The sequence below is a fragment of the Panicum virgatum genome, chromosome 9K (genome assembly GCF_016808335.1).
Source record: "Panicum virgatum strain AP13 chromosome 9K, P.virgatum_v5, whole genome shotgun sequence".
Classification (NCBI taxonomy): Eukaryota; Viridiplantae; Streptophyta; class Magnoliopsida; order Poales; family Poaceae; genus Panicum; species Panicum virgatum.
The window spans coordinates 27,644,152-27,662,963 of NC_053144.1; the positions used below are offsets into that span (position 1 = coordinate 27,644,152).

An 18,812-nucleotide genomic window follows, 5' to 3' on the forward strand; every position below is an offset into this window, starting at 1 on the left:
AGCTCGAAAGGCAACTCCAAGGCTTGTAGCCCAAGGCAACTCCAAGACAATTATGTATCTCTATTTTGGGAGGAAAAATGACTCCTCTACTACAATTTTTGGAATTCAAGTAATACACAGTTTTTTTCCCCCCCTGGACATGCAAGAGAAGCGATACAGGCAAGAAAGCTAGCCGCGCCTGTTTCTCGTCTTCTTCTCTCTCTTTTTTTTTTGAGGATCAACGGGGAGAGTGTCCCCACCTGAATCATTTCATTGTGGCCCCTAACGGCCCGCACGATAATTAAAGTTTTACACCATTTGCCTAGCATAAGGCGATTTTGAGGCATAACCACGTAACAACACATCCTAGCTCAAGGACTCAACCGTGACAAACCACTAATAATGAACTCCAACTCACGCCATAGTAACGACTTGATGTGCGGAGGTGGGCACCTCCCCGCGCACCAGACACAACGCTTTCGCTGCACATCAGTCGAGGCTGTCGCCGTCGAGGCTGGATACGTTCTGGCAAGGCTTTCGCAAGCGATTCCACCGACCATGTACCTCATTCATTGCTTGAGCCCTCAGCAGCTCGCATGTTGCATCGAGGCACACCACCATTGACCATTGCCGCACCCTGCTGTTTGAATCCTTGGTAATTCGCACACACAGCAAGGCGTAGCGTCTTGAGTTGTAGCCATGGCACCGCCTAGCCGCTTGTTCAGAGGGGCATCGACGCGCTGGTTGCACGCGACAGCCGCACAGCTGCGTCGGCCACCCTCCGGCCACGCGGCACATCGGGCCGTCTCCAGCACCCGCTAGCCGTTGCAGCTCCACCTCCGCCTCCACGATGGGACTAGCACCCTTGGCCAGCCAGGATAGGAGCGGAGGAGGCGCCGGCGGGGAGCTCGGCCATCCAATCAAGCGGGGGCGACCAGGCTGGCCGAGCAGGAGGCCATGGAGGGCCGCCGCCCAGCCTGCATCCCACGCTGCCCTCCACGCACGCAAAGGGCTGCTGCTGCAGCGGCGCCCGCGCCATGGCCCATCCTTGACGCCCATCGCCATGAGCCACCCGGAAGGCAGGCGGTTTCGCTAGTGGCCCGGCGCTGCTGCAGCTCCCTCGCCACGGCACCTTGGTGATGGTGATGTCGACGCAAATCGGTCCGCTGGAGCACCCATGACGCCCACCACCACGAGCCTGCCGTGGGGGTAGCCGCCACCGGGGGGGGATCCGGTCCCCAGGACGCCGGATCCGCTGCCCCGGACTGCCGTCGCCACCTCCATGCCTGGCACCGCCATGAGCCCGCCGGGGGGGGGGGGGGTGCCGCCGCATCGCGTAGTTCTGCCCCCGGGGGTGCCGGATCCGGTCCTCAGGACGCCGGATCCGCAGCCCCGACCCGCCGCCGCCGCCACCGTGCCCAGCACCCGGGCTGCTCGTCGCGCGCGGCCATGCCTACTCGCTGCACATGAGAGGTCCCGCCGCTGCCTTCCTTGCAGGTGCACGGGCTTCCGGCGCCCTGCTCCGGCGGCGGCGAGGTGGAGGAGGAGGTCGGGAGGGGGGGTGCGTGCGGCGGGGAGGTGGGCGCCGCCCGAGTCGCCTCCAAGGGAGACGACGCGGGGGCGAGTTCGGGAGGTCGGTTTTCGATCGCTTCTTCTCTCTCTCGATGAGGCAAAGAGGTAATTTATTTGGTCATCGAACAAACAAGCTGCACGAGCTGCTCATTTTATATGTGGATTTTGGTCATGAAACGTATCCATGTCGCATGCATCATGTTTTTTTCCTTCTGGTGATGTAGTTTGTTTCAGTGTCGCATGCCTCCTGTATTATATTTGGAAATCGTAGGCGTGCAATACTTGTGAGAGCAAATATTTAACTGGAAAGAGAACCACATCAATCATGCAGGATAATTTTTTTTAATGGGCAAGGAACTACGCCGAGCAATAGTCAACAACATCTCCGACACCTATAAACTAAGTTGTATCCGGATTACTCACGTCAAGGACATGGGGAGTATAAATATTGCCGTCCACCAGCCATCGGAAAAATCAGCCGTAACTTTTTTGACGCCCGGCCGCCGCGGCTCCTGCGTGGCCACCGTCCAGCGCGCAGGGATTGTCGCCGTCGCGCATCAACGCCGCCACTGCCCCCCGGAAACTCCAGCATAGTCGCCATGACGAGCAGATCAGAGCCATCTCCTGCACCACTCAAAACAAAGTATACGCCAGGGACAAGTACTCATCCGGTAACACCCGCCGCCATTGAATCATGTAAGTTCCTTATTATTATTATTCTTTATTAATTGCCTGCCTGCATAATTATATAATAAATCTACATAATTATTTTATGCAGCAATTTTTTTATCAGACTGGTGGGATAGTGAATCGCCAAATGTAGAGTTATTAATCTATAATGGTCCAACGGATTTTGATGCCCATGACGAAATTGAGGACCCTATTGTTGCCTATGCAAAGCACCCATTGATTTACCCACTTGAGATTGCCGGTATATTTCTCGTAAATTTTATTTGCTAACCAGTTAATACTTTTATCGTAAATTTTATTTCATTGTCAATTTATAGCTTTCTTTCGCATATGCCGACATCATGAGAAACTACATATGTTATTTTGAATGCTGGTCACCGAAGGAGTTCACAAAAATAAATAGACCTTAGGACTCCATATGTGAAGAGATAAAGGAAATTAATTTTACCCAAGATATCATTGAAAGGACGCTGATAAAGTGCAACGTTCAGGTACACAATTTTCTCTTTCGGCAAAATATGCATGTGGGTTTAAAGTATGCTAACAACCGCTTCAATGCGGATGGACGAGATTGGTATTCCGGTTCAAGATTGTAGAGTCTCCAAACTCTTTTCAAGCATAGCTGGGAGGCCAGCAAAGCTATTTGATGAAATATCAAGTAAACTTTATAGCTGCCACACTAAACTAAGTGAACATATATGGGGTAGGACAAAAAAGAAGTGGGGTGATGTGACAGCGCATGATGTAATGAAAGGTAATAAGATGCATATTTAACAAGCGGAAAAAGTCCATTTTTAATCATGCAACTTTCGCCCGAGTTTGATTTTGGCCATGCAACTTTAAACAAAGTATGCTTGACCATCAAACTATCAAAATCGTTCATATTTAGCCATCCGGTGGTTTTGTTGGGTGGTTTTGGTGACGTGGCTAACACATGGCGGTGGGACCCACATGTCAGTTTATTTCTCTTTCCTATTTCTCTCTTTCTTCCCCCTCTCTCCTGTTTCTCTCTACGCCGGGCAGGCCGCCGACGCGCCGCCGCGCGTAGGGCCGCCACAGCCGCCGCCGCGCTCGGCAGGAGGAAGGAAGTGTTCAAGAAGAGGATAGGGGAGCTCTCCGTGCTCTGCAGTGTCGACGACGTGCTCGTCGTCGCCGCGGGGGATGGCGGCGCGGCGGCGGACGTGGTGGATCCTTTTTGGGCTGCTCAACTAGTACTTGGACTGGTGGGTTTGTTTAATTGTGGATGGGCTTGATAAAAAGAAAAAAGAGCAACAGTTTACAGGAAGAAGGAACAGGGACGTGGTCCCTTTTCCTCTGCACCTCCATGGCTGCGGCACGAGCTCACGGAGCTCGGCCGGAACGGCGATCCCGGCCTCCTCTTCGAAGCTGAGGGCATAGGGAGAGAGAGAGAGAGAGGAGGGTGAGGGGATTCCACACTTTGGTGTCTTTGGGCACGGGAAACGAAAGTTGGCTCCAGCGGCCGCGGCAGCCATGGCTTCGACATGCTGCAGCTCGTGGGGAGCTTACTGGCAGCAAGGAGAGGGAAGGGCGTGGTTTGAGGCTGGTAGAGGAAGGTGCAGGGTGCTCACCGTGGATGGAATTGAACCAATATGGCTCGGTGGAGGAGATCGACGGCGGCGTTCGTGGCTCTGTTTGTGGAGAAGGGAGAGAAATTGAGAGGGACAGGAGAGATGGCGGAGCGGCGCAGCACGGCGAGCTCAGTGGTGGCGAGGAAAGTAGGTTGGGGCGGCTTTTATAGGCGGCGACCGTGGCAAGGAAAGTAGGTTGGCGCGCCGCCCAGCTTCGCCGCCGCCGCTAGCAACGACCAACAGGCCATGTGGGGCAGCAACGGGGCCTCCCCCGCCGCGAACGCCGCCATACGTCAGGAATAGGGATGCAGGGTCGAGGGCAGGGGACTCGTGCGCGGGGACCTCGAGCCACAAGATGAGAAGACGGAGAGCGAGGGAGGGGGCGGAGGGCCGTTGGAGGCGCGGGGAGGGAGGGAGGGAGGGCGCCGGGGGAGGCCGCGCCGGCAAGCAGGAAGGAGGAAGGTGTTAGATTTCTAGGATCACACAGTGCACGGATCGAGTAGTATTTCTTTCTCTTTTCTTGATCTGAGTACAAAAGGGGTCCTAGATCTAGAACATAGAGTACACTGGAAGGGAGAAGTAGAGACCATCACCACCGGCGGAGCTTAAAGTGGCCATCTCTGGTTCGTTGATGGAGATCCACTCAAGGGCGGCGACGAGCCGTGCAGAGGCGTTGTCGGCGTAGCGCCGAAGTCGAGGACGGTGGCAGCGACGTCGATGGATCAGTGTCGACGGCGGCGGCGGTGAGTCTTCCCGCTGCTCCAGCGCCCCCTCTAGATCGGCTAGGGTTTAGAGAATATGTGGGTGAGGGTGCTGGCGGCGCGGTGAACCTCGTACCGAGTGCCTGGCCCCTCACCCCCTTTTATATGGCACTATACAGCGGGGACCCATCAACCATTAAGGGTTGGACGCCCCCGATCAGGGCACGGATTAAGGGCCTAATAGGCCGTTGGGCCTATTAGGAAGGAGATCAATCCAACATTCTCCCCCTTGATCTCACTTTGTACTTTAACTTTATACTTTAACTTGAAACCTTTTTTTCTTTAATTGTTCCATCACAGATTAATGAATAGAGCATGCTTTATCGTCACGGTCCAAGATCGATAGACTCAACAGCTACCATACACATCACTGTTTTGAAACTAATTCTTTATCTTTTGGGCCCTTTTTATTCTCCAGAAATCACAAGCTTTCCCTTAAACCCATGCCGGCTATATGTTCCATGAACACATTGGGTGGTAAGCCTTTAGTGAGCGGATCCGCAAGCATTTTCTTTGTACTTATATGCTCGAGTGTAATAGAGTGATTCTGGATTTTCTCCTTCACAACATAAAACTTTATGTCAATGTATTTGGCAGCACCACTTGACTTATTGTTGTGAGCATAGAACACTGCTGGTTCATTATCGCAGTACATTCTGAGTGGTCTTTGAATGCTGTCTACCACTCTTAAACCGGGTATAAATTTCTTTAACCATTCAACCTGCCCCAAGGCCTCATAACATGCCACAAATTCAGCGTACATCGTCGATGATGCAGTGACACTTTGTTTGGAGCTTTTCCACGATATAGCTCCCCCTGCAAGTGTGAACACATAACCGGACGTGGACTTTTGGTCATCGATGTTCCCCGCAAAATCCGCATCTGAGTACTCTTCTATCTCTAGGGAATCGGATTTTCTGTATGTTAGCATGAGGCCTTTTGTGCCTTGTACATAATGTAAAGCTTTCTTTACCATGATCCAGTGTGCCTGTCCTGGATTACTTTGATATCTGCCAAGTATCCCAATAACAAAAGCTAAGTCAGGGCGTGTACAAACTTGAGCATACTGTAGGCTTCCGGCAGTTGAAGCATATGGCACCGCTTTCATTTGATCGATCTCATACTAGTTCCTGGGACATTGAAATTTCCCAAATCTATCACCCTTGACTATTGGAGCAGGTGAAGGCTTGCACATATGTATACTATATTTCTTTAAAACCTTTTCTAAGTATGCCTTTTGTGACAGTCCTAATACCCCCTTTGTTCTATCTCGGTGAATTTTAATTCCCAAAACAAATGAAGCTTCACCGAGATCTTTCATATCAAAGTTTGAGGACAAGAATTTCTTTGTCTCCAGTAGCAGACCAACATCGCTACTAGCAAGTAGAATGTCATCCACTTACAGGATCAGGAAAATAAATTTTCCACTTCTGAACTTTGCATAAATGCAATTATCCTCCTCATTTTCTTTAAATCCAAATTTCCTTATGGTTTCATCAAACTTTAAATACCACTGCCTAGAGGCTTGCTTTAATCCGTAAATGGATTTCTTTATGTGACATCCCATATGTTCTTTTCCTTTCACGACAAAACCTTTCGGTTGAGCCATGTAAATATTTTTATACAGATCCCCGTTAAGGAACGCCGTCTTTACATCCATCTAATGTAATTCTAAGTCATAATGTGCCACCAATGCCATTATAATCCTGAAGGAATCTTTACACGAAACCGGAGATAAGGTTTCGTTATAGTCTATCCCTTTTCTTTGCGTAAAGGCTTTTGCCACGAGTCGTTCTTTGAATCTTTCTACATTCCCTTTGGAGTCATGTTTTATCTTGTAAACCCATTTACAGCCTACTGTTTTGGCTCCTTTAGGAATTTCCTCTAAGTCCCAAACACCATTGGAACTCATTGATTTCATCTCATCCTTCATAGCTTCCAGCCATTTAGATGAGTGAATACTTCTCATGGCTTCTTCATATGAAGTGGGATCACCCTCCATATAGACTTCTTCTGTATTATAAACTTCATAGTCGCTAGAAATAGCCGATCTTCTTTCTCTTTGTGACCTTCTAAGGGCCACTGCTTGTGGCACATTTTGTGCCTCAACTTCTGGCACATTTTCCATAGGGGGCTGTAGCTCCTCCTCCTCATGTCTAACCGCGGGTTCAGGCGGTTCCTGGATGACAGGTTCCAAACCTTCGCCCACTGTTGGTATGGGTGGAGTTGCGACAGGTGTTGTCACCGTAGTATCTGGAATAGTTGGCGCAGCAACATCCGAAGAAGGTACTGGCGTCACTATTTCAGGAACTTTTGGTGCAGCATCAACAGGTAGTGAGAAAAATGGCTCTTGAATCATAGGAGTAGGCACATACACCCGCTTCTCCTCAAAGTCAATTTCTCTAGGTACCATGCTCCCCCTGATCATTTTTTTCTAGAAAGACAGCATGTCTCGTTTCTACGAACTATGTATGTCTGTCTGGACAGTAGAAACGAAAACCTTTCGACTTTTCAGGATAACCGATAAAATGACAGCTTACAGTTTTGGGATCCAATTTTTTAATACTTGGATTAAACACTTTAGCCTCAGCTGAGCTCCCCCAGACCCTAAGGTGAGTCAGTGAGGGTTCTCTTCTTGTCCATAGCTCATACGGTGTTTTGGGCACCGATTTGCTTGGCACTCTGTTGAGAATATAGATGGTGGTTTTTAACGCCTCCATCCACATACTCAATGGCAGTGTGGAATAACTCATCATACTGCGCACCATATCCATCAGTGTACGGTTGCGCCTTTCAGCTACTCCATTTTGCTGAGGCTCGCCCGGTGTGGAATATTGGGCAACTATACATTTTCCTGTAAAAATCTCGCAAAAGGTCCAGGAACTTGTCCATAAGGGGTATGTCGACCGTAGTACTCCCCTCCACGGTCTGAACTTACTATTTTAATTCTCTTGTCAAACTGATTTTCAACCTCAGCTTTGAATATTTTAAATTTATCCAATGCCTCAGATCTTTCTTTAATTGGATAAATGTAACCATAGCGGGAGTAATCGTGTGTGAATGTTATGAACGAATCATAGCCATCCACACTTTTCACAGGAAACGGGCCACATATATCAGTGTGGATTATTTCTAATGTTCCTGCACTTCGTTTGGCACCCTTTTTAATTTGCTTTCCAAATTTTCCTTTAATGTATTCAACGCATTGTTCAAGATCAGAAAACTCTAACTGAGGAAGAATTTCACTCTTCACTAATCTTTCAATTCTCCCCCTCAAAATATGGCTTAAACGACAGTGCCATAATTTCGATGAAGTATCTTGAGTTCTCTTTCTTTTCTTTGTTTCTTTCGCTGACAAGGATTCATTCACATTCACATCACATACAGAATGCACTTTATCACGCATAGATAGTAAATAAAGATCATTGTAAAGGAAAGCATCACCAATACAATTATTATCAAACCATAGTTCACATTTGCCATTCGCAAAATGACAACCAAAATCATCTGTGTCTAAGCGTGATACACTGATCAAGTTTCTTTGAAGCGAAGGGACAAATAAAACATCTTTTAATACAAGCATGAAACCATTAACTAGCTCGAGGGAGACATCGCCAACAGCTTCCACATCTGCTTGTACTCCGTTCGCGACTTTAATGTGTCTTTCGCTTCTTTGCGTAGTCCTTGTCGAACGGAATCCCTGTAAAGAATTTGCAACATGCACAGTTGCACCAGAATCAATCCACCAAGTAGATTTAGAAAACTATATATACAGGGATTCATTAAAAATGAAATTACATTCTCACCATTCTTTGCCATTATCATCTTTAAGTAGCCATGCCAATCTGCTTTACGATGCCCCTTGTCATGGCAGTGGAAGCACTCATCTTGAGTTGGAGGACGCTGTTGCTGATACTTCTGTGGCATAGGGGCTTTGTCTTTGGCTTTAGAGGAAGAAGCAGCATGGAAAGGCCTTTTCTTGTTATTATGCACAAAATTGATAGACCCACCATTCTGTTTCTTGAGTCTATCTTCCTCTTGCGCGCACATGCCAATTGCCTTTTCCATATTCCACTTCTCTGGCTGTGAGTTATAGTTTACAATGAATGTTGCAAACTCTTTTGACAGAGAGGCAAACACCAGGTGCACCATAAACTCTTCCTTGAGATCCAAGTTCATTGGTTTGAGCTTGGAGTTCAAGGCGCACATCCCCATAATATGATCTCTTACCGTCTGTTTGGTTGGGGAGCGGGGCGAGTCAGGTCGGAGCGGACCTGTCCCCGTGATTATTTGGATGAAAAGTAGAGGGTTGGGTTGGCTCCAAAAGGAATATCCCCTCCAGATGCGGGTTCACCCCGTCCCTCAAAAATTGGCGGATGGAGCGAACCCGCTCCCGTCCGTGGCTCGCTCCGTCACCGACCGTTGCCGACAGCAGCGCCGCCCGCCGCCTCCAGTCGCGCCGCCCGCCGCCGACCTCGCCTACTGTCTTCGCCGACTATTCTGCTCTTGAACTGACCGGAGCTTCGTCGTGCGCCTGCGGCAGGGGACGAAATCTCGGACATCGAGTTCGACGGCCGCGGCGAGTACCTGGCCGCCGGCGACCACGGCGGGCGCGTGATCCTCTTCCGGAGGGCCGGCGAAGACGCGACGCGGCCTCGCGCCGAGCTGGAGCGCACGGACCACGCCGGCGCGCCGCCGTCGAGGTACAACTTCGCGATGGAGTTCTAGAGGCGGCGGCGGCCTCGGCGCGCGCGAATCCGCCGCCGCCGGTGGTGGAGCGCGCGGATCCGCCAGCTGGGGCGGCGGCGTGCGCGGATCTGGCCAGCGGGTCAGCAGGGGCTGGCGAGTGGTGTCAGCGCCCGGGCCGGAGGAGGTGGCATGGGGCGCGGCGGCGGGGCCGGTGGGCGGCGCGCAGGTGCGGCCGGCCGGCGGGCTTCCCTGCGACGACGACGGCGAAGAAGAAAGGAGCATGACGATGACATGTGGGGCGCACAAAATGGTGTAGCAACGCTGTGAAGTCTATCTCCATCCCTCCCATCCAATCCCTCCATCCAAACATAAAAATGAGTTGGAGCCAATCCAATATAACTTTTCCAACCAAACATGAGAAGGGTTGGAGCCAATCCCAAAATAAGAGTCGGAGCCAACCCAACCCGCCCAACCCTCAACAAAACAGACGGTTATAGTACCGGCATTGCCATAGTACCTCTTTGTGACCAACTGCTCTATGATCTGTGTGGCATAAGTCTTTGAAAAACCAGTAAACTGGTTCTTTATCTTTTCAAGGTACTCTGCAGCTGAATCACACTCTCCAATTGAACCCAAAATGTTAGGATCAATTGTGTTCTTTATCATTGCCACACATTTCTTGTTGGCATTATTCCACTTTATCTTTTGGAGATCATAAGCCATCTTTAAAGGAGCATAGTCCCTTTCCTTTTCCTGCCACTCAGCATCAGTGTCAGATTCCCCTCTCACTGGAGCCGGTGGCTCAGTGGGCTTTGGAGTGGTGATCATCTCATCCACCTCTCTACAGACGAAAGCAAGATCAACCTTCTTGATCCATTCGCCATAGTTGTCTCCTTTTAGAGTTGGTATGTGATTGATGAATCCCATCAAGTTCATCCCCGCTGAAAATTTCAAAAAATAGTGAGAACATAATAACAACAATTGCATGTAAAAATTCCAACGTTGGTCAAAAATAGAACATACAACTGTTTATGCAATTAAGTCTATATCACCGTTGGGCAGAAATAGAAATAAATGCACAAGAACTATGAAATTACAGTATTGAAATTATCAACGTTGGTCAGAAAATAACAATACCATAATGCTGAAAATAACCTTTTAACCATGCTCTTAAACTTTAATTGTCTCGTTGGTTCGAATTAAAGTAAAAAAGCAACTATATAAACTTAGCAGCGGAAACATGTAGGAATTGCTATTTCCAGAAGCAAAACTATAAACTTTTATCTCTAAACAATAAACACGTTGGTGCAAAATTGAATAGAGATCAAACTATAATCAAAACTATTCAAAAAGCTATTGAAATTGCTTCTGGAAAATAGAAAAAACAATAAAACGGAACACCCATCAGGCGGCCCAGAAGCAAAAACCGGACCGCGGCCTGCTCGGCCGCCTCCTCTTGGGCCCAAGGCCCGACAGCCAACGGCCAGGCCGCCGAATTGGCCCGCCGCGGCATCCCCTCCCCCGCCCGCATGGGCCGCCTGCCGGCCAAGGAGGCGAGACGCTATCTCGGCCGTCGATCTTGATCGGACGGTCGTCCGCGCGTTTCGCCGGATCAAAACCCGACGACGCGGCTTCCCGCAAACCCTAGGTCATTCGCCCCCCTCTCTCTCCACTGCGCAGCGGCGACGGCCACTAGCCATGGTGGCCGGGCGGAGCGGGCGGGACGGCGCCGCCGCGGCTTGCTCGCCAGAGGGTGAGCGCACCGCCGTCGAGCCGGCCGTGGACGGAGCCATGCTCTCGAGCCCCGCGCGCGCGACCCCAGCGTCCCGGAGCGGTGAGCCGGCGGTTCCTCTATACTGTTAAGTCCGGCGAGCGACGACGCAAGCACGTCGCGCGCACCGGCGGCGGCAGTAGCGCGCAGACCAGGTAGGTCCCGCGCCCTTTCATCTCTAGGGTTAGGGTTAGATCCATTTCTGTTCGATTCGAAATCGATTCGCTTTTCTTTGACTTTTGTTTCGATTCGCACACAAATCTTTCTTTTCCGACCTCGATCTACATGTGTGTAGGCGACTGATACCATTGTTAGATTTCTTGGATCACACAATGCACGGATCGAGTAGGATTTCTTTCTCTTTTCTTGATCTGAGTACAAAAGGGGTCCTAGATCTAGAACATAGAGTACACTGGAAGGGAGAAGTAGAGACCATCACCACCGGCGGAGCTTGAAGTGGCCATCTCTGGTTCGTTGATGGAGATCCGCTCAAGGGCGGCGACGAGCTGTGCAGAGGCGTTGTCGGCGTAGCGCCGGAGTCGAGGACGGTGGCAGCGACGTCGATGGATCAGTGTCGACGGCGGCGGCGGTGAGTCTTCCCGCTGCTCCAGCGCCCCCTCCAGATCTGCTAGGGTTTAGAGAATATGTGGGTGAGGGTGCTGGCGGCGCGGTGAACCTCGTACCGAGTGCCTGGCCCCTCACCCCCTTTTATATGACGCTGTACAGCGGTGGCCCACCAACCATTAAGGGTTGGACGCCCCTGATCAGGGCGCGGATTAAGGGCCTAATAGGCCGTTGGGCCTATTAGGAAGGAGATCAATCCAACAAAAGGGAGGAAGGAGATGAGATAGGACAGAGAAAGAGGGAGATAGAGAGAAGAGAGAGGGGTAACGCTGACAGGTAGGCCCCACCTCCACTTGGTGACCTTGTCAGCAAAACCATCGAGCAAAATCGCCGGATGACCAAATTTGAATGGTTTTGAAAGTTGAGTGGTCGAAGATATCCGGTTTTGGAGTTGCATGGCCAAAATCAAACTCAGACAGTAGTTGGATGGCCAAAAATGGACTTTTTTCTTAACAAGCCTATCACATTGTTGCATGATGTTATATATGTTGATGATGTGTCCATGTGAATGCAGAGTTCAGTTGTTTTATAGCGGAATTTGCGCATGATGTAATGAAAGGTAATAAGATGCATATTTAACAAGCCTATCACATTGTTGCATGATGTTATACATGTTGATGATATGTGTCCGTGTGAATGCAGAGTTCAGCTGTTTTATATCGGAATTTGACAAGTTATAGTGACCAATTCTTGATCGGGAAATCGAATCATTGTGAAAATAAAGGATTTTCTTCTATCCCAGAAGAAGATGGATACATTAACTGAGATTATGGTTATGAATCCTTTGACGAACCTTATCAAAGGAGTCATAACCATAATCTCTAGTTAACGTCTCCATCTTCTTGCTTAGAACAAAATTCTTTATTTTCACAATGATTCGATCTTCTGAGCAAGAATTTGTTAGAATTCCACCATGAAACAGCTGAACTCTGCATTCTCAAGGACACATCATCAACATAACACCATGCAATAATGTGATAGGCTCATTGAATACACCTCTTATTACATTTCATTATGTCATGTGTTGTCACATCACCCCACTTCCTTTTTGTCATATCCCATATATGTTCACTTGGTCTAGTCTCGTAGCCATAAAATTTACTTGCTTTTTCATCAAATTTCTTTGCTGGCCACCCAGCTATGTTTGAAACTTTGAAAGGAGTTTGGAGACTCTACGATCTTTTACCGGAATGCCAATCTCGTCCATCTGCATTGAGGGCTATAAGGTTCATAAATTTACTTGCTTTTTCATCAAATTTCTTTGCTGGGCACCCAGCTGTGTTTGAAAGGAGTTTGGAGACTCTACAATCTTTTACCGAAATGCCAATCTCATCCGTCTGCATTGGAGGCTATAAGGTTGTTAGCATACTTAAAAACCACATGCATATTTTGCAAAAAGGAAAAAAAACTTATGTACCTAAATATGTTGCACTTACTAGCATCCTTTCATTGTTATCTTGGGTAAAATTAATTTCTTTTATCTCGCCACATATGGAGTTTTGATGTCTATTTATTTTTTGCGAACTCCTTCGCCGACCAGCATTCAAAATAATGTAGTTTATTCATGACGTCGGCATATGCCAAAAAAAGCTACATATTGACAATGAAATAAAATTTAAAAGAAAAATATTAACTGGTTAATAGGAACTAAAATTTACAAGACATACCGGTTTTTTTATCAATCTCAGGTGGGTAAATCACCGGGTTCTTTGCATAGGCAACAATAGGGTCCTCTATTTGGTCATTGGCATCAAAATCCATTGGACCATTATAGATTAATAACTTACACTTAGATTTACATGTGGCTCAAAAGCTGAATGTTATATCTTTCGGTCCAGTGGCTGAGCTAGCATCGAAATCTACCTATGGCGAGCGTGGAGAGCGTTGGGCGGCAGAGCGGTGGAGCGTTGGGCAGTGGCGCGTACCTATTGTGAGCCACTAGCGGCAGGAGTGATGGCCGCCGTATCTTGCCAGACTGGTTGCTCCGCCACTGTTTGGGTCTCACATTCTCGACTATGGTATACACTGAGGTATTTAGTGCCTCCTTTGCTCTCAAAACAACTACTAATAAGGTAATACAATGTTGGATATTAAGTTTGTTGTGACAGAATATCCAAAATCAGCAATCACATCTTCAGCACACCACTTGTACAACAAAGAGCATGGAGGTAGTAAAAGATAGCTTCAATGTGTACATGCTAATACTAGTCTTGAATCCTGCTTCTCTTGATAACATTGGCTAACGCATGGAGCTTTGCCTTCCAAACTGAAGTCTTAGTTCCTTGGATTGGAGTTGGCTATTGGCATGCATTAGTCAACTGAAACCTGGCTTCTTCGATTAAGCTCTGCCCAGTAACCATGTTCGCACTCATTAATGTCCAGACATCAATCTCCTCACCTCCCCTGCCTCCTCCCACCTTCCTCCTGTTTCTGCATAAAGGTTTGCTAACAGCACATAATTCCCCGAATTCAATTCTATGGTTCAAGACTGACAAGGTGACACATCTGCTCAGTTAAATTTGTTCAGAGTGCGAAACATCCCGTAAGGATCTCGCTGCCGCGGTTCCTCTCTATGTATATGCTCTAGAGAAGTCCCAAGAGCAAGTTCACTGGAGCATCTACTTAGTGATGAGGCAATGGTATCACCCCTGTGCTTGCCAAATGTTAATCCTGATCCTCCTTCTAAGCAATTGTGATTGCCAAATGTACTAACCTACATCAGCAACAATATGCACAACCGTTGGCATCCTCGTCCCGTCCCGGGGATCAAAACAAGCGAGCTCATCAGAACGCGGTCCAGGTGGCGCTCCTCTGCCGGGGCTTGAGCGACATGCTCACGCCGTCGCCGTCGGCGCTGAGGCTGCCGCACTTGCCGGCGGGGATGCTGTTGGGCGTCAGCGCGCCGGGCCTCGGCGACGGGAACCTCGCCGGCCTCCCGCCGCGGGGCGACAGGCTGACCTCCTCCAGCGCCCGGAACTGGAGCTCCGACGGGTAGTCCCGGACGCAGCCGATGCGCGGCCCGGCGCCGGTGCTCCACTGGAAGGACAGCTGCTTGCCGAGCTGGTACGACCGCATGGCGCGCTTGGAGTTGATGCGGCTCAGGATGAGCTCCTCCGGCACCTCCGCGAGGTCGTCCAGGCCGCGGTCCTCGAGCAGGTCCTCCGCGAACAGGTTGCGCTTGCAGAAGTCGAGGCACTCGCCGAACACGGCCGAGTCCGGCTCGATCTCCTTGCCGCCCGGCGACGGCGGCGGCCGGGAGCTCGGCTGCGGCGCCGGCGGCAGCGGGAACCCGTTGTTGGAGCTGATCAGCAGCCGCGGCGGCCGCTTCCCGTGCAGCCTGTTGTCCGAGGAGGCCTTCCTCATCGCCGCCGGCGCGCGCGTGGTCTCGGTGGACGGCTGGGCGGGGTCGTCGTTGCGGGCCTCGGCTTCCTGCTCGCCATGGCCTTGCGCAGCTTGTTCCTGGCTGTCTTGTCTTTGCTGGCAGAGCTCGGTCAGGTCCAGCTGCGAGTGGTTGCCCTTGAGGCTGAAGTCGCCGTCTTCTTCACCTTCTGATGGGCTCAACTGCAGCAAAACCGTTTCTTTTTCAGGTTATGCAGGATTTCATCTCAGGTCAGATCAGCTTGATACATAGGATCTGCTGACCTTCACATCGCTCAGATCCACGCTCCTGTCCTTCAAGAAGTTCATGAACTCCTGGAAGTTCTGCTCTGTCGGCCGATAATGCCCGCTGTGAGGCCACACAGCCTGTAATTAGTGGGCAGATTTCAGAGTTAAGCGAGGACAAATTAAGTGTTGCAGTTACAAGTAAATCCTACTAATTGCCCTGGTTGGTACCTTCAGAACTCCATTCTCTGCAACCAGTCTCCCTGCAGCAGAAGTGGCTCCCCCTGCAAGGAAGCTTGAGTGCTGGAATACGCCCTTTCGCTTCTGCAGAGATGTCAAAAATTCGGCCTTGCATCAGTTTCTGAAATGCTGTCAACGTTCAAGGAAATTCTGTTGGAACTTCTTGGAGAATTGTTACTCGCCTGGCCGATGTAAAGTGTCTTGCATGTGCTCAGCACAAAGATCCACTTTGTCCCCGTGGCGCTTCCAGTTGTATCGACGATCTGACGGCTCAGCTTGTACATCAGCCTCTTATCCTCGACTATCACTTCATAAGATTCCCTTTCTTTCTGCACAATGCCGTGACAACAGATCTTGTTAATAGGATGTAACATCTGCAACCGAGCAGATTCTGCCTGGATGGTTTTTCTCTTTGATTGAATCAGAAGAGGAACAGTCAAACTTACAGGGCCAAGGTACTTGATACATTGCTTGTGCAACTTCGATCTTGGGCAATGGTCCTCTAAGCTGACATCTTTCCCTTCACCTACATCCAACCTGTCATAAGAATTACAGAACCGTGAGTACTCAATAACTGTGTTGTTCATTCGGTTCGGATTCGGACACATGACTGCTGCACTTTTGCTGTGCCTGTACCAGTAGAAGAATGGTTGCTTGCTCTGGCAGTGGAGCCAACATTGGTAGTAGAAGTGCAGGTTGTGGCCATACCGATGTCGTGGGTCGATCTGACAATAAGAAATTAGTTGAAATCCAGTTTTGGTTGCAGAATGGCATCATCTGAATAGCATTGGGACATTTTATTCTTTATGCATACCGCCTCAAGCCAATGCTGCAAGGCAAGTTTCTGGGCCTTTTCATCCTTGGAGAGACCTTTGCCAACCTAAATGTGATAGCAACACTACACCTGTGTCAGAAATGTAGTATATTCCTATTCCAAGAAAACTGCTGATACAAAAAACAAATGGTATGATGATCTCTGAATACAAGTGGTACCTTGGCGGCCCTAATTCTTGCCCGGGACCATTTTGAAACAGCAGTCTCCGGCTTCTCTATGTCGAAGAATGACACCGAATTTCGCTTGAGCAGCGCAAAGTCAAGCAATTTCCACCTGCATTTGCCGATCTTTAAAATTCAGAAACCACCACCTCAATGACAAGAGCAAGCTCCCCCAACTATGACAATCAAAACGACAACATAGAACAATGGCAGTCAGTCCTTACCATCGTTGTTCCACAAGAACGGCACAATCCGCAAGCTGGCGCCTTGTCCTGAAGCTCTTGTACACCTTCTGCAGCCTGAGGGCCGCGGCCTGGTGCATCGGGCTCTCACTTTCGTCAACCGGATGATCCGGTGGGCGGTCTCGGGCTGGCCCGAATCTTGATGAACCAGCAGTGCCAGCATCAGGACTGGTGTTGCAGCAGTCTCTCTCAGGTTTGGGACTCCTGACGGACAAGAGAGTCTGCATCTGAACGAGGTCGGCCTCTCCCCTCTTGAAGCTCAGGGAGCCTTCTAACATCAGGTTCCCATGTCCATAGCTGGGGGACAATGCCGAAGGCGAATCAGCTGCGTCCTCCATGTCGTCGAAGCTGAAGGATCGGATGAACAGCCGGCCCATGTTGTCGTCCACTGCTGGCAGGTAGTCATCCGGTGGGTAAGAGATTGACAGCCCCATTTTCCCTGATGGCAAGATGTGGTGCCACACAAGCCTTTGGCCGACTTTCTTTTTCTGCGATTAGATTTGGCTGTTGGATATCACAATCTGTGGTCCGTATCAATCAACCTGTGCCAAGAAAAAGCTAATTATTGGAAACCAAGTGCAAGTGCTAGGATTGGGTAACAACTATTTCAGAAGAGCACATTTGAAGCCCTTCTTCGTGCATGCTGCTTTTTTCAAGCGATTTCCCCATTTTCAGGAACAGATTGCAGGTCAGGATGTATGGTCAAGAGATGCAAGGAGTTAAGAACAATCGAGGGAGGGAAAGCGAGCATGCAACTGAACAGAAGAGCTTCCATCTCATTCAAGTTTGCTTCTTGCTTCTAAATCTTAAGGACCATGATCTACAAAACAAATGTTCAGACATTAAACCAGAAATAAGAGCCATGAGCGCACCTCTTTAATCGCCTCCAGATCCTTGCGCCAAGTTCCAACCACAAACAAGAACAGGAGGCTCCTTAATCCTGAGACAGGCCTGCGAAGCAGAAAGCTATTTTGGTGAAGTTCAGGGCCAATGGAGAGGAGAGGAGATTTAGGAGGAACAGATTCTAAATGGGGTGGTGGCCATACAGGGAAGGTAGGTGGCAGGAGGTCTCAAGGCCCTGAACCTATAAATAACAAAGCAAAACTTGGGCTGTCCTATCCTAGTGCCTTGATTAAAAGAAAAGATCACTGGCAGATTTGGTGAATTAAAACAAACTACACAACAGGCTAACATGTTCTTGTAATACTACAAATGAGAGTTTTGTCCACATTAGCTAGGAGACATGCAAGCATGGAAGACGGAGCTTTCACACTAGTCCTCCTTGAAGAAAGCATTCTGAAAGGTTTTAAAAGAAGGGGAAAAGAGTGTGTTGGCAACAGATGGCCGGTCTATTCTGACTTTTTTTTTTGCCTTGTTTGTTTCTATTATGTTCAAACGAATCCGATTATTCACATAGAAAGTGCCAAAATGAAGGAAGTGGAGGTCTCTGTTGTATCACTTATTTCTGAAGGAGGTATTTAGACGTACTTACTTGTTTTGTGGCAAAATCTTAGCTGAAAATGAATTCCTGCCATCTTTACTTTAGTTTGATACTCCATCCATTCACAAATTATAGTCTTATTAGGATGGGCACAATGACCAAGATAAAAAATGTTGCTTATCAATTCTACTTATCCCGACATTATTTACCTAGTGAAAAGAAGTGATCTTTAATGCTTAAATCTCATGAAAACAAATGGTCTTTAATGGCTCTTTTGCATGCGGCCAGTTTTGATATACAGGCACATGAAGTTGAAACATTGCGTACACATACGCAATTAATTTGTGTTGGGCCCGAGAGGCAATAGGTAGGTGGGCTCAAATAAGACTATCAATCTTTCTTAGTTTTTTTGAAGTAAATCTTTTTTTTCAGAATTTGTAATAAAACTATAATTTATGAATGGAGGGAGTATATGCCATTGCCTCTGTTTCTTTGGGGGGCTTTTGGGAGCTTAAATTAGAACACGTCAGGAGCATTATTCTACCCGGTTGCTATTTAAATGGAGATCTCGTGATCCATATTCTTATCCAAGTCTAAGTCAGAAAAGAGGCGTCA

General features: G+C 48.8%; 1 protein-coding gene across 1 annotated transcript; it reads right to left on the minus strand.

Annotated features, from left to right (window-relative positions):
* Positions 1-13,725: 13,725 nt before the first annotated feature.
* LOC120651083 (IQ domain-containing protein IQM2-like) lies at positions 13,726-18,051 on the minus strand. The gene is made up of 10 exons (XM_039928445.1): positions 17,629-18,051; positions 16,739-17,298; positions 16,512-16,626; positions 16,333-16,398; positions 16,155-16,243; positions 15,965-16,055; positions 15,701-15,847; positions 15,510-15,602; positions 15,318-15,419; positions 13,726-15,236 (listed from the first exon to the last, which is right to left on the minus strand). The coding sequence occupies exons 2-10, from the start codon at positions 17,188-17,190 to the stop codon at positions 14,460-14,462; spliced, it is 1,932 nt and encodes a 643-aa protein (XP_039784379.1). The 5' UTR covers positions 17,191-17,298; positions 17,629-18,051; the 3' UTR covers positions 13,726-14,459.
* Positions 18,052-18,812: the final 761 nt, after the last annotated feature.

Coding starts and splice junctions, on each gene's coding strand:
- LOC120651083 (XM_039928445.1), bottom strand. CDS start 17,190: ATGGGGCTGTCAATCTCTTACCCACCGGATGACTACCTGCCAGCAGTG. Junction 16,627..16,738: donor GTTCTTGTGGAACAACGATG/GTAAGGACTGAC, acceptor CGGCAAATGCAG/GTGGAAATTGCTTGACTTTG. Junction 16,399..16,511: donor CAAGAATTAGGGCCGCCAAG/GTACCACTTGTA, acceptor TATCACATTTAG/GTTGGCAAAGGTCTCTCCAA.